Raw genomic sequence first — 14,778 nt, 5'->3', positions numbered from 1 at the left:
TCTTCATTGCCTCATAAAAGAATGAGGATTGATAGATACTCACCTCTCACACATTCCTACCCATCCTTCCAATTTTCCTCTGTACATTTCTTCATTGCCTCATAAAAGAATGAGGATTGATAGATACTCACCTCTCACACATTCCTACCCATCCTTCCAATTTTCCCCTGTACATTTCTTCATTGCCTCATAAAAGAATGAGGATTGATAGATACTCACCTCTCACACATTCCTACCCATCCTTCCAATTTTCCCCTGTACATTTCTTCATTGCCTCATAAAAGAATGAGGATTGATGAGCACGAAATGTAGGAGGAGTCATTGTGCAGGGAGGTGTGTCGCACTACTATTGGTGAAGGGTTTTGCTGCATGATGATGTCATTGTGCAGTAGCAGAAGTTAATGTGGTTTCATGTGAGATTAGGTGGGAGTTTTCAAAAGGCTGGTGGCTTGCAAATTTCTTTGGCAGAATGCACAGAAGAGTTGAGGAAGATATCTATCGGAAATACATTTTCCAGTAAGGAAAGCCCCCAGTGGCACAGTAGTATGTCTGTGGACTTACCATGCTAGAAATTGGGTTTCGATACCTATGTGGGCAGAACACAGATAGCATATTGTGTAGCTTTGTGCTTAACTTCAAACAAACCAGGAAGAAAAATGTTAACTTTCATATATGGGTACTTATTGGTTTTGTGTTCTTTAACTTCTACTCCAATGTAAATGTTAGAGCAAGAACACTATTTTGTATATGGACATGTCTGATTTTATCGGCACTTTGGTATATACTAGTAATGAGCTTGGAGCTCAGATTTTTTAGAGCTTTCCAACAGATTGTAATGTTAAACAATCAGTCAATCTTTAAAATATTCTCATTACTATTAACAAAATAATGCAAGTCTTTATATTTTTACATTAGTTCTGAATTAAACATTGTGTGTTTCAATTACCCATTGTTATATTTAAAACATAACTTTTTGTGTGATATTTACTGAAAATACCTTTTAATGTAAATTCAATGCTCATTGGTTGATTTTTATATTCACATTTTATAACACATATATTGTTCTGGTTTAATCGTATTTGTGTTTAATAAAGGTTATCGACACTATTAATCTTTTCTGCAAAAGATAAGTTAATAAGTTTTAATGTCTCATGCACTTCTGAAACAAATATGTTTACAGTGTGTATTTTTCCATGCAAGATAGATGGACAAAGCACTCGTTTTTTTTAAATTCCTTTACAAAAAATATATAGCAGTATTTGTTTAAGAGATTTAAATACAAGTGCCAGCTATAAGGAAAGTTAAAAATGAGACAGACTTCATGATGTAAATGTTTAATGCTAATAAGTAATGAAACAAATCGAGACAATTATGAATAAATAAATGAAGTGTTGAATTTCCTCTTGATTTAACATATGTTATACAGTTTTTAATTACACTCCTCTAAACCTGTTTTTACCTTAAAAGAATCTAAAAAAGTGTATGATTTATTTTGTGATATTCTTTCGTTTCTAATTCATTAACAGATAACTTCACCAGTTACATATTTTCTGAATTTCCAATAGGTGGTAAATACCATGTGATACTTTTTTTTCCCTTGAAATATACGTATGTGAATGAAGGTGAATTTATTGTCTGAATAAATAAATCATGACTTGGTCTTGATAAGTTAACTTGCTTGGTATACCTACTAAAACTAGCCAGTTTCAGCGAAAAATATTGGCAAGATTTGATGTTAGCTAATTAGTGTATGACAAAAGAATTGGTACCCATATAAAAACACAAAAAAGCCGTACGAAGTAACATTTTGTATATATATCGGTCAAAGGAAATGGGATGTAATTCTGTGTCTTCTGTTGTAGTCTGGATGTACTTTGGTTTGGTTGGAGGATTTCTCTTCATATTAATTCAGTTGGTGTTGATCATCGATTTTGCTCACTCCTGGGCTGAGAGCTGGGTAGGGAAATACGAAGAAACAGAATCAAAGGGATGGTATGGAGGTAAGTTGTCTTATGCTGAATGATTTCAAAACTAATCTTTATTAGTGAAATAATACAATTAGCTAATATAATCCTAACTTTAAGAAATGGTGCTTTAAAAAAAAGATGTGAAATAGTATGAAATAATAAGGAACAAATATATATTGTTATTGAAAATAAACAAGTAATTTTAAGACTAAACAAATCTGGTATTATTAATAATTTTTAGTTTCTGTGATCATTTTTTTTTGTTCTGGTCGATTTTAACAAGTAAAAGTAGCCATGTGATTATTAACCCTATCCAGAGCATTTTTCTGCTGTTCATGCTTATCAAATTTCAAAACTTAAATCCAAATAATGATTCTAACTCCGTTTCAATGGCTTTCATTTTAGAATTCATATTTTCTAACATTATTTAGCATAACTTGTAAATCAAATAGAAAAAAGATTTCAAACTTTTTATCTCTGCCCTACTCCGTGGAGTCTGGCATGTAAAGAACACATTATTGATTTTTTATAATTTTTCTGACCATCTTAACATAGGTTTATATTTGATAAGAACTGCCATCCTGTGTATTGTTTCTCTTGTAATGTTCATTCTCTGTCGTTTTATTATTTCAACTCTTTATTGCAACCCTTTTGTGAGGTCACAGCATATGGTGTTAACAAGCACTGAAAATTTATATACCATCAGATAGAGCAGGTTGTAATCTATCTGTCAATGTAGAGCAATTAAAATGGTGTGATCACTAATTCTTGGTTTGATGGGAAAATGGCGAGATGAAGCTCCTACAGAGATGAATAAAGAATCCTAATGGGAACCTTATAAGACTTAGGAACAAATCACAGATCTATTGGCTTTGTTTTTATAATTTTTGTAGGTAATGTTTTCGCATTAAATTCTATCTGCGTAAAGGAGACATCAAGTAAGCTTATTGTTATCTAGCCTCACAAAGATAATTGCTGGATATATAAAATAGAACTTTCTGATCAACGGTAAAAAGAAAATTAGGTTTTTAAGACAAATGGATGATTGTCAAATGCTACTATTCTGTCAGGCAAGAGAAGCCCAAGAAGTGGCTGTGAGTTTCATTGACTAATCATGTTTCCTCTAGTCAATCATTTCAAAATTAGGGATAGCTATTTCAGTTAGTACTGGAGCAGTTTTGAGCATATAACTGAAAACGAACAAACTTGTTTATATATTGCTTTGTTAAATGTGTGTATAAGACCTGGAACATTTCTGATAATTAGCATTGTTTTAAGGTGTTTAAATGTGAGGTTATTGTTTAGTAAGTAATCACATTAAATAGTCAGCTTAAAAAATAAACATCCTATACATGAAGCTTACTTTTCCTTTTGTTGATGTCACGTCTGGGGTCAGTTATGTGGTATACTTATGTCTGTTAACTATGTTTAGACAAAGTTGTTTCTTGATAGTAAAGTATATTTATTTGCTCCTGCTAGATGTAAACTAGACTGGATTCCGGTGCATTGCAGGTTAATTTCCAGCTGTTAGTAAATACCCATTTTTTTTTATGGTGAGCTTCGAAACCACAATCTTTCAATTACTAATCCAAAACACAAACTAGACCACGTTGTTCCTCAATGAAGATTGTGTTTATTAATTACTAATGACTTAGTTGTTGATAATTTGAATTTTGTATTTCTTCCCACAAAAATTTGAGTATTCCTAAAAATTAAGTGTGCATGATATGAGAACTTCTTATCATATGCATATATCAATCATCTTTTAGACAAGGTTGTGATTAATTTAGGCTTTGGTTTAAATGATTAACAGATGAATCTTTCTTTTACTGTCAGTCAAGTGTGTTATGAGTTAATGAATTCTGAATCAAGGCTGATTTAAAAATTTATAAATTCTATTCTTTTTTTATTGTAACTTTCATATAGCATTGGTTAGAATGTTTAATATATATATATTAAATTTTATATTATAAAGATATCTTTGCATTTTGAGCTTAGTTTATGTATTTAGGACTAATCTATATCACCTAAACTTGTATAACATTATGAGATATTATCAGGATTATGACCAAACTGATGAAACAATGCATTCTAGTCATTATAAGCAAAAACATAAGAACAGTGTATTTGTTACTGGGTTGATCTTTATTTTTAGTCTATGTAGGTAACTTGCTTTAATCAGAAGTTAATATTCCATTAATTTTATTAATACTTCCTTCTTTTTTAATAAAAAAAATGAACACTTGTAGAAGTTCTGTAAAAGAAACTGTTTTGTGTAAGTTTGTAAATTCCTTTGAGAGTTGAGATTGGATGAAATTCAAATGTAAGTCACTCTTCTGCTAACTAAACTGACAGTCTCCCAATCTGAGTATTCTGTTTTTTGGGATAAATCCTAAATAGTATCAGACTTTATTACTCTACTTTGATGGTGTTAAGTTTAACAGAATTACAAATATGGTAAAGGGCATACCATCTTATTTCACTATTAGCTAAAACTTGTGGGTGTCCTGTACCTCACCCTGCACCCCGATCCAAGTGCTTAATAACATGTATCTAATTTTTTCAGTGATTAAAAGATAAGGTGCCTTTACTTGCCAATTTTAATGTAGATAATGGTAAATTAACAGAAAAGTTGGCAAGTTATCTTAAATATATATATTTAAATACTCAGATTTATGAAATTATCAGTTTCAGCTTCTTTTGACATTTCAAGCATCACTATCAGTTTTGAGAAATTTCAGTGACACATTTTGAAAAACTGTGAAATAACTGGTTGAGTTTAATCTATAGTCATATATAAAAATACTTGTGTATAAATATTGATGAATTTATGTTTTTTATTTTAGCACTGCTGTTTTTTACTCTTATTCACTACAGTATTGTCATTGCTGCTGTTGTGCTGTTTTACATCTATTACATCCAAGTAAGTTTAAAAATTGTCCATCGGATGTCAGCTTTGCTTGTTTTTTTGTATCTTTGCTACAGTATTATTATTGTTTTTACATCTATTACATTCAAATAAGTTTAAAAATTTACCATCAGATGTCAGCTTTGCTTGTTTTTTTTCATATTTTCACTACAGTATTGTTATTGTTTTTAAATCTATTACATCCAAGTAAGTTTAAAAATTTACCATCAGATGTCAGCTTTGCTTGTTTTTGTTTTTTTTTCGTATCTTTGTTATAATATTTTTATTGTTTTTACATCTATTACATCAAAGTAAGTTTAAAAGTTACCTATCAGGTTCAAACTCATTGATTGGATTATTTATTTATTACTTATATTTCCTCCAATTTGTAAATATTTGGTTAACTGTTTCCTTGCAGTCTGAAGGTTGTGGACTTCACAAGTTCTTCATAAGTTTCAACTTTATACTGTGTTTCGTGTTGTCGGTCTTATCCATCTTACCTAAAGTGCAGAAATGTAAGTTTGTCATCATAGACATTAATGTTGTTTAATTAGAATAATCAGCAAATAATAAAAAATGGCTTTTAATGTGCTTGTACAACAAGTATGTGATAAATGTTGCATGGGTAAGATCATGTCAGTAGGAATGTGCAATAAAGCTTAAGATTTTAAAATGTGTCATTTGTCTATTTCTATAGTAACTGCTTCTGATGCAACTAATCTGTTTCTATAGTAACTGCTTCTAATCCAACTAATCTGTTTCTATAGTAACTGTTTCTGATGCAGCTAATCTGTTTCTATAGTAACTGTTTTTGATGGACTATTATAGGATATTAAAATGCTACTTTTGTTACATGTAACATCTATAGACATGCTCCAAAGAGGTAGGCCTATCTAGGGTTAGTGTCCCTACATTGCAAATCCGAGGTTTCAGGGGTTACATCCCACTGCTGCATAAATGCTCTTTGCACTTTGTAGCTGTGGGTACACTATAATAGTGATGGTCAAATCCTACTACAAAGTCCAACATAAGCAGTCAAGAATTACTGGAGGGTGCTGTTGACCAGTTGTCTTCTCTGTCGTCTGTCAGTTCGAAAATGCTCAGATAGCTCTGGTGATGCTTTATGTGAAAATTCTAAATCAAACTTGCTCCAGACAAAGTTTTATTGTGAAATAATGTTTGAACCAATAATGAAAATGTCCATGATTTTTTTTTTGGGGGGGGGGATATATTAACAGATGAAATGCTGTATTTTTTATTATAAAAACGAAATGTTTTTTTTTGTACCCTAACTCCTCTGAGCCTATTGGGAGAATCTCAACCAAATTTTATATGTAAACACTATGAACAATGGGGAATGTCCTAAGTGGGTTAAAACTGAATATATCCTTATTTCTATTTTGTAAAGCTTGTTGGTTAATTACTCCCAGCCTGTTGAGTCAAACACAAACAATCTTGGCAAGTTGATGCATTATTCAGTGTTTAATATTCTAAAAGGGATTCCAGGTCAAAGTATGAAAATTGCTGGATTGTTTCTCAGCCAATCATGCTTTTCTCATGATCAATGAGATGTAGGGTGTCCAAGAGTGGGATCACCTCAAAATCTTTATTTGTTGGTAGATGGAAAGCAAACTGCAAAATGTTATTTACGAAGAAGCTTTGTTATAATTTTAAAATTTTGAGATAAAGTTTATGTTCAAGTTATTACTTTAAAATATATGATTGCTGTTAAGCTTACATTGTTTTAATTAAGTTTAAATATTCCCCATCAGTTAACAGGTATTTCAGTTTGTAATCAGCATACTGCAACAATAATTGGAAACACACATCACCATAACCAACAATCTAAAAACTGAATATCTAGAATATTTTTTAAAGTAATGTTTTTAAGTTTGTATTTTAGTGATGTCTATATTAGCTTTCAACGAACTAGGTGCACATAGTAGTAGTTTTTATCTTTCTGACTTGTGTATTAGTTCTAGACTGAAACTGTGTTTATTAATGATACATTTAAAGTAACAGTTAGCTTATTTAATTTTTCAAAGTTAAGTAAAACGTTAAAATTTCTTTAGCATTTAAAACCTGGGAAATACAGGTTATTGTGAACTAGTGGTCATTGATTTACCATTACACTTGTTCTTTCTAGACATATAACTGTTTCATTACTTTAGGTTTCAGTCACTCTTCTCTGTATACAGACGTATTACTGTTTCATTACTTTAGGTTTCAGTCACTCTTCTCTGTATACAGACGTATGACTGTTTCATTACTTTAGGTTTCAGTTGCTCTTCTCTGTATACAGACGTATGACTGTTTCATTACTTTAGGTTTCAGTTGCTCTTCTCTGTATACAGACATATGACTGTTTCATTACTTTAGGTTTCAGTTGTTCTTCTCTGTATACAGACCAATGACTGTTTCATTACTTTAGGTTTCAGTTGCTCTTCTCTGTATACGGACATATGACTGTTTCGTTACTTTAGGTTTCAGTTGCTCTTCTATCTATACAGCTGCATTTTTTTTGTATACGTTTAAAAATGTCAGACAGTCTTGTATTTATGAAGACACTTATAAATACCAGAAAACGGTTGTACAAGTACAATTTATGTAGTCATGATAAAAAGTGTAACTTCTCCAAACTTACATTAACTCGATACTTCTATTTCCCAGAAATTATATCTTTTACCTGAAATGGTAACTAAAACATAAGTTCATTTAAAAAAAGTTTTTGTTAAAAGATAAAAAAAATTAACTTCCACTTTTTTGTTGTGGTTTATTATTTCATCTTCCGTTATTGTTTGTGGGCTACACACATAAACAGTGCAATGTTTATTGTACATATAATAAAGATCTGAAGCCGAATTTGCTGGATCTTTCTTTAAAGGAAGACCAAAAAGTGTTGATTTGTGATGTAGTCTGTAGATCTTCAGTGATATGACTTTAATTGTTAAAGACGTGTTGATTTTTAGAGTAGTCTGTAGGTCTTCAGTGATACGACTTTAATTGTTAAAGACGTGTTGATTTTTAGGGTAGTCTGTAGATCTTCAGTGATATGACTAATTCTTAAAGACGTGTTGATTTTTAGAGTAATCTGCAGATCTTCAGTGATATGACTTTAATTGTTAAAGACGTGTTGATTTTTAGAGTAGTCTGTAGGTCTTCAGTGATACGACTTTAATTGTTAAAGACGTGTTGATTTTTAGAGTAGTCTGTAGGTCTTCAGTGATACGACTAATTGTTAAAGACGTGTTGATTTTTAGAGTAGTCTGTAGGTCTTCAGTGATACGACTTTAATTGTTAAAGACGTGTTGATTTTTAGGGTAGTCTGTAGATCTTCAGTGATACGACTTTAATTGTTAAAGACGTGTTGATTTCTAGAGTAGTCTGTAGGTCTTCAGTGATACGACTTTAATTGTTAAAGACGTGTTGATTTTTAGAGTAGTCTGTAGATCTTCAGTGATACGACTTCAATTATTAAAGAAACTTTGTGTTATTGGCTGAAACCTTTATGTACTATTAACCAGTAACCACCTTTATGTACTATTAACCAGAAACCTACTGTTGGGCCTGGGAGTTAATCTTTACTCATATACAGGACTAGTAATTTAATCTAAAGATCTGGTTGTTAATCTTTACTCATATATACAAGACTGGTAATTTAATCTAAAGATCTGGGAGTTAATCTTTACTCATATTCAGGACCAGTAATCTAATATCAAGATCTGGGAGTTAATCTTTACTCATATATACAGGACTGGTAATTTAATCTCTAGATCTGGAAGTTATTTTTTTACTCATATATACAGGACTGGTAATTTAATCTCTAGATCTGGAAGTTATTTTTTACTCGTATATACAGGACTGGTAATTTAATCTCTAGATCTGGAAGTTATTTTTTACTCATATATTCAGGACCAGTAATCTAATCTCAAGATCTGGGAGTTAATCTTTACTCATATATATACAGGACTAATAATTTAATCTAAAGATCTGGGAGTTAATCTTTACTTATATATACAGGACTAGTAATTTAATCTAAAGATCTGGGAGTTAATCTTTACTCATATATACAGGACTAGTAATTTAATCTCAAGATCTGGAGTTAATCTTTACTCATATATACAGGACTAGTAATTTAATCTAAAGATCTGGGAGTTAATCTTTACTCATATATACAGGACTAGTAATTTAATCTAAAGATCTGGTAGTTAATCTTTACTCATATATTCAGAACCAGTAATGTAATCTCTAGATCTGGAAGTTATTTTTTACTCATATATTCAGGACCAGTAATCTAATCTAAAGATCTGGGAGTTAATCTTTACATTTTCTTTCAGGTGAGATTTACACCAGTGATGTGATGGAGGTGTAGCTATTGTTTTAACATGTTAAAACTGTACTTTTATTATTTCCTACCTAGAAATTATATAGAAACTTTCACTTTTGCTAATATTATCTATATACAGTGTAAATAGGTATTTGAACAGAAAGTTTGAGAAAGGGAACACATTTGGCTGAAATCATGGATGCTAATTTCACTAATTTTTTTTGTTCAAAGACCAACCTAAGGCTGGACTTCTCCAAGCTTCCATTGTCTCCCTGTACACAATGTACCTGACTTGGGCATCACTGAACAATTCTACAGGTAGGATTTGTTTGTTATTCATGTAATTACTCAGTCATGGTACTCAATGCTATAAAAAAAATTTAAACTGAGAAAAACAGCAAAGTGTACAAATAGCCTTAATTCAACAAAATATAATATCAAACTAGCTTCGTTGTTTCCTAAGTTTTAATTCACCTCTTGTTTATCTTATATGGTTAAGTACTACAGAACTATAGTAGTAGTGAAAATCAGTGGTTATAAACTTGTGTTATTACAAAGGAACTAAAATCACACACATATATACTTGTATACTTAAGTACCACAGAACTGTAGTAGTGAAAAACAGTGGTTATAAACTCGTGTTATTACAAAGGAACTAAAATCACACACACACACACGTATACTTGTATACTTAAGTACCACAGAACTGTAGTAGTGAAAAGCAGTGGTTATAAACTCGTGCTATTACTAAGGAACTAAAATCACACACACACGTATACTTAAGTACCACAGAACTGTAGTAGTGAAAAGCAGTCATATTCAGTTAATTGATCGTTGATCAAAAATATCCAGTCATGACACTAAAATGACCTATGAATGCTAAATGTAAAGATACAAATTAAGTTTAAAAAAAAGTTATCAAACTACTAGGATGGAGAATTGTGTTCCCATTGTATTATGTTATATCAGTGTGGATAGAGGATATGGTTGAAGAAAGAATAAGGGTTACATATTTGAAGACATTTTGCCTAATCTGTGAGATGAGTGTACACATTTGCTGCTCATCTATCTCTGGCTCGGAGAACCATATTTTGTCATATTGGTTTTCGATATCAGAACAGTGTTTACTTCTAACCATCTAGACAGATGAGTGAAGGAATTCTTTTAGTTCTTGGTCTGTTTCAGATGCTAAAACCTCATTAACTTGCTCGTGCGATACTTATTCATGGGTTTTACAATGTAGCATTGTACATTTTTCACTTGGTAATTTACTCTCTCAATATGGGGTCTGACCCAGTCACTAACCATGGGGCCAATTTTACTTGTATATAGTTTAATACAATAACTTTTAATACAGTATGCATATCTTGACAAAATTTGGCAGACTTTTAGTACATATTACAAGTATTTTTACTAAAGATTTGTCCATGAATATATTGAGTATTTGTTTTGAATAGTGTGTGTGCAAAGTGATTTTCATGTTAAGATTAAAAATACTTTTTTCATCTCAAAAATCTCAGATTTGATTTGTGTATTCTATAAAACCTCCTAAATACATTTCAAATGTTTGTTTTCACTAAAACTTTATATTTTATCTGTTATTTTCTCTACCCTAACTATATAATGTTGGTCAATTTGACCAACCTCGTAACCACCAAAAATAAAAATAAAAAATTGAAATAAATCTAAATTATCCCTTTTTTTCTTTGTAGAATAACTTCAAATTGTAACATGAAACTACATTCATTTATCCTAAATGACTTTAAACTCATAACAGTATACATCTAATTATAATTACATTTTATTGTTTTATTGTCCTTTGAATTGTGTCTAACTACTATTCTCACCATTATAAGTTGTAAATCACTTGGGGAACATGGAGGTCATGTTACACTATCGAATTACATTACCCATGAGCTGCTATTGAAGGCTATAAAAATTATGGTTTGTCTGAGCAATGATGATTTTATAGTGAGTAACTTACATTTTACTTCATACTTATTGGAGGGGTGATGGATGAAATAGAGAAAAGAAGATGCATAGAGAAAAAGTGTCACATGTATCACACTAGGGGAAATTCAAGATTTTATTAAATATTGCCATATAAAATTAAGAACTTAAAACATAAATACATAAAAGATGGATTATTAGCTAAGATTTTATGCTATACTAATTGGTATAACACAAACAAAAAGTAGATTAATAAAATTTTGAATGTAAGTCACTAAAACCTTGTGAAATGCACAGTAAAGGATACCTGTCGCAATGGGGTTAATCATGATAACTTTATAAATAAATATTGTTTGTCAAAGAAATCCAAAAATTACTTTTAAAGTGTCTAATCATATTAAAACTAATGTCCAAAATTGTCTGGGGTATTTTCTTGCTACATTTAATAGAGATTAGTTTTTAAAAAATTTTAAGAATTTATATACCTCACAACATATGGATGTTTCATTAAACAAATTCTTAGTGAAATTATCCTTTGTAGCATGATATAAGGTTTCGTTAAATAAATGTTAGCTATTGTGGAACATAGAGATACTTGTCAATATAGTCCTTATATTTAATTAGTATTTTTGCAACAGTGAGAAGTTTCTGTTAACATAATTTAGTGTTTAAATACTCGATATTCAAAAAGACATTTTGTTATGCAAAGAGTTTAATAGTATCAGTAATATAATAAGAACTGGATTATGTTGAAATGTTCAGATTGCCTTACCTTAATATGTACCTTTCAGCAAAAGAGTGTAAACCACTTGTGTTCCAGTCTAACAGCAAAAGCCACTTTGATACCGAGAGCATTGTTGGTCTGATCATCTGGTTCGCATGTGTTCTGTACTCCAGGTAATAATAGAACTAGAATACCAGTAAGTCTAAATACAAGAATAAATTACTTTAAAGGTTGATCAGTGGTTTATCAGGAGAAGGTAGAGTGAAAGCTTTGTATATTGGTATTTAAAGTTACACATTATTTAAACAGGGAGTGTATATTGGTATTTAAAGTTACACATTATTTAAACAGGGAGTGTATATTGGTATTTATAGTTACACATTATTTAAACAGGGAGTGTATATACTGGTATTTAAAGTGACACGATATTTCAACAGGGAGTGTATAAAATATTGCTGAACTGCCTAATTAATACTGTGACTAGCAATTAAGCGGTGCGATATAATCAAATATTTTATAACATGTAGCTAAAGCATTTTGAATTCACTCTTATTTCTGTACCTTACCTTTATTTATCAAGATAGATCTTAAAACTGTAAATCTTCGTAATGCATCAAAAAACAATTCATCATTAAAAAAGACTATAAATTTATTAATTTTTAAAGTACTTCACTAAAGGTGTCCCTCTGGTGGGCCAGTGATAACCTTCCAGACTTACAATGCTAAAACTGGAGTTGAGTTCCCTGTGGTGAATGAAAAGCACAGTTAGCCTGTTGTGTAGGTTTGTGCTAAAAAAGGTGTTGGACTATGGATCTGTGGGTCCATTGTTTACATTGTATTACCAACAAAATTAAAATCATGATCCACACTCTGGGACTATGGATATTTTAAGAAGTGTGCTTGTCCAAGAGCTAGGGGTGGGTGTTATAGTCTACCTGCTTTCCCCTTTATTCTATCATTTCAAAGTAATGGATGACAAGTGCAGACAAACCTAGAGTAGAATTGTGTGAATGTTCAAAAACGAAATTCAGGAACATCACCTGTAATTTGCCCACAGAGATGAGTAAATACGGATCAAACAATCTCCAGCAGTAGATAAGTGTTTCTTTGCTTAAATGTGATTCATTGTTTAACTTAGTCCAACAACAACTTAGATTTTATGTTAAAATAACTGAAAGTATATACTCTTGGCTAGCATTTATAACAGTTAAAAATTCAGTTTTTTTTTTCTGTTTTTGTAGAAAAACTGAACTCTACAAAGAGAAAGTTCCATAAAATTCAAGTGTTTGACATACAGGCTTAAAAATAGAAACTAAATTTTTTTTTACGAGGAGTAACTATTTTACACAGAAAGAGAACGGCCCAGCATGGCCAGGTGGTTAAGGTTCTCGACTCGCAATCTGAGGGTCGCGGGTTCGAATTCCCGGCACACCAAACATGCTCGCCCTTTCAGCTGTGGGGGCATTATAATGTGACGGTCAATCCCACTATTCATTAGTAAAAGAGTAGCCCAAGAGTTGGCAGTGGGTGGTGATGACTAGCTGCCTTCCCTCTAGTCTTACACTGCCAAATTAGGGACGGCTAGCGCAGATAGCTCTCGTGTAGCTTTGTATGAAATTCAAAACAAACAAACAGAAAAAGAATATATACATATTTGTATTCTAGATTGCTTTGTGAGTAGCATATTTAAAAATTCATATATTTAGATATTATAAAGCTGTTTTATATACACTTATGGTTGTTGTTTTTTGTATTCTTAACCCATTAACTGTGGATGACAGATATTTCTGTCATTGAAGTTCTATGGCTTAGCTGCAAATGACGGAAATATCCGTCAGTCGCACATATATAACTATAACTCTATGCGAATGACAAAAATTACCGTTTATTGTGATTGATGGCAACTCAGTTTTATCTGTGAGTCAGAAAACGGCAACTGAGCTGCGCCTGTCACAGTTAATGGGTTAACTTCTTTATAACAGGATAAACTTAAGTTCTGTTTAAATAGTTTAAACTATGTTGTGTATCCTGAAGTTAATAATATCTTTTAAGATGTGTTTTTTTTATTATCGCTTGCAGAAACTTGGCTCATGTGGTTCCACCTACATCTGTAATTAAAATTTAGAAAATGTTTCTCTACTGTAGTGTTCTTGGTTTGCTAACTTGTACTTTTGGACTTACAGTATCAGAACCTCTTCTAACAGCCAAGTGAGCAAGCTGACAATGTCCGAGAAGATTTTAGTGAAAGAAAATGGTGCTGGTCAGTATATTTTATGTTACGTTCTGTTTCATTGATTATTTTTCTGAAGACGTTTTTTCTCATCCATATGATTATTTAGTGATCTTATCTCTGTTACATTTTTAATTTTTTGTGCATTCAAAATGACTTGTGAGTCAGTAGGTAAGACCATTTAAAGAATGAAGCTTTTCTCGGCAACGTTCTGTTGCTACCGGAATGTAAGAACTGAAGTTTCATAGTTTATCATTGTTCTCCACCATATCTTATACAAGTCACTGAACTGTAACAAAGAATAGTAACAGTAACTCTTATTTCTTTTCATGACAGATTGTTATAAGATTCATTTTGTGTAATTTAATAAAAAAATAAATATATATTTAGAACTGACAGCATAAGAGAAAGTAATAGGTTTCATTTAACCCAATTTGCACGAGTGAGGGTTGAAGTGAGCATGCCACAGCCTTTTTATAGAGTACCATTCAGAATGGTATTATCAACTATTTTTTTTACCCTACATTGCTACTTAAAGACAGTAAATAGAAGATACATTATACAGGGAGACTAAAGAAAACTGTATATTTGCATCCTGGAGGCTGTAGAGGTTATATAAATGTAATACACAAACTTTATGATGAACAATAGTATTGTTATTCTTCACATGAA

General features: G+C 31.3%; 1 protein-coding gene across 2 annotated transcripts in view; it reads left to right on the top strand.

The window, feature by feature from the left end:
- Positions 1-14,778, top strand: part of LOC106467892 (probable serine incorporator) — a 44,322-nt gene that overhangs the window by 13,589 nt on the left and 15,955 nt on the right. For both annotated transcript variants that reach the window (XM_013928276.2, XM_013928275.2), the window contains exons 5-10: positions 1,863-2,000; positions 4,814-4,890; positions 5,294-5,390; positions 9,434-9,520; positions 11,944-12,049; positions 14,060-14,136. In XM_013928276.2, coding sequence (XP_013783730.1) covers positions 1,863-2,000; positions 4,814-4,890; positions 5,294-5,390; positions 9,434-9,520; positions 11,944-12,049; positions 14,060-14,136 — 582 coding nt within the window. The remainder of the gene's footprint in view (positions 1-1,862; positions 2,001-4,813; positions 4,891-5,293; positions 5,391-9,433; positions 9,521-11,943; positions 12,050-14,059; positions 14,137-14,778) is intronic.

The sequence above is a fragment of the Limulus polyphemus genome, unplaced genomic scaffold (assembly GCF_000517525.1).
Source record: "Limulus polyphemus unplaced genomic scaffold, Limulus_polyphemus-2.1.2 Scaffold2781, whole genome shotgun sequence".
Classification (NCBI taxonomy): Eukaryota; Metazoa; Arthropoda; class Merostomata; order Xiphosura; family Limulidae; genus Limulus; species Limulus polyphemus.
Note: the sequence above shows the minus strand (reverse complement) of the source record. Positions and strands in the feature narration are given on the sequence as shown.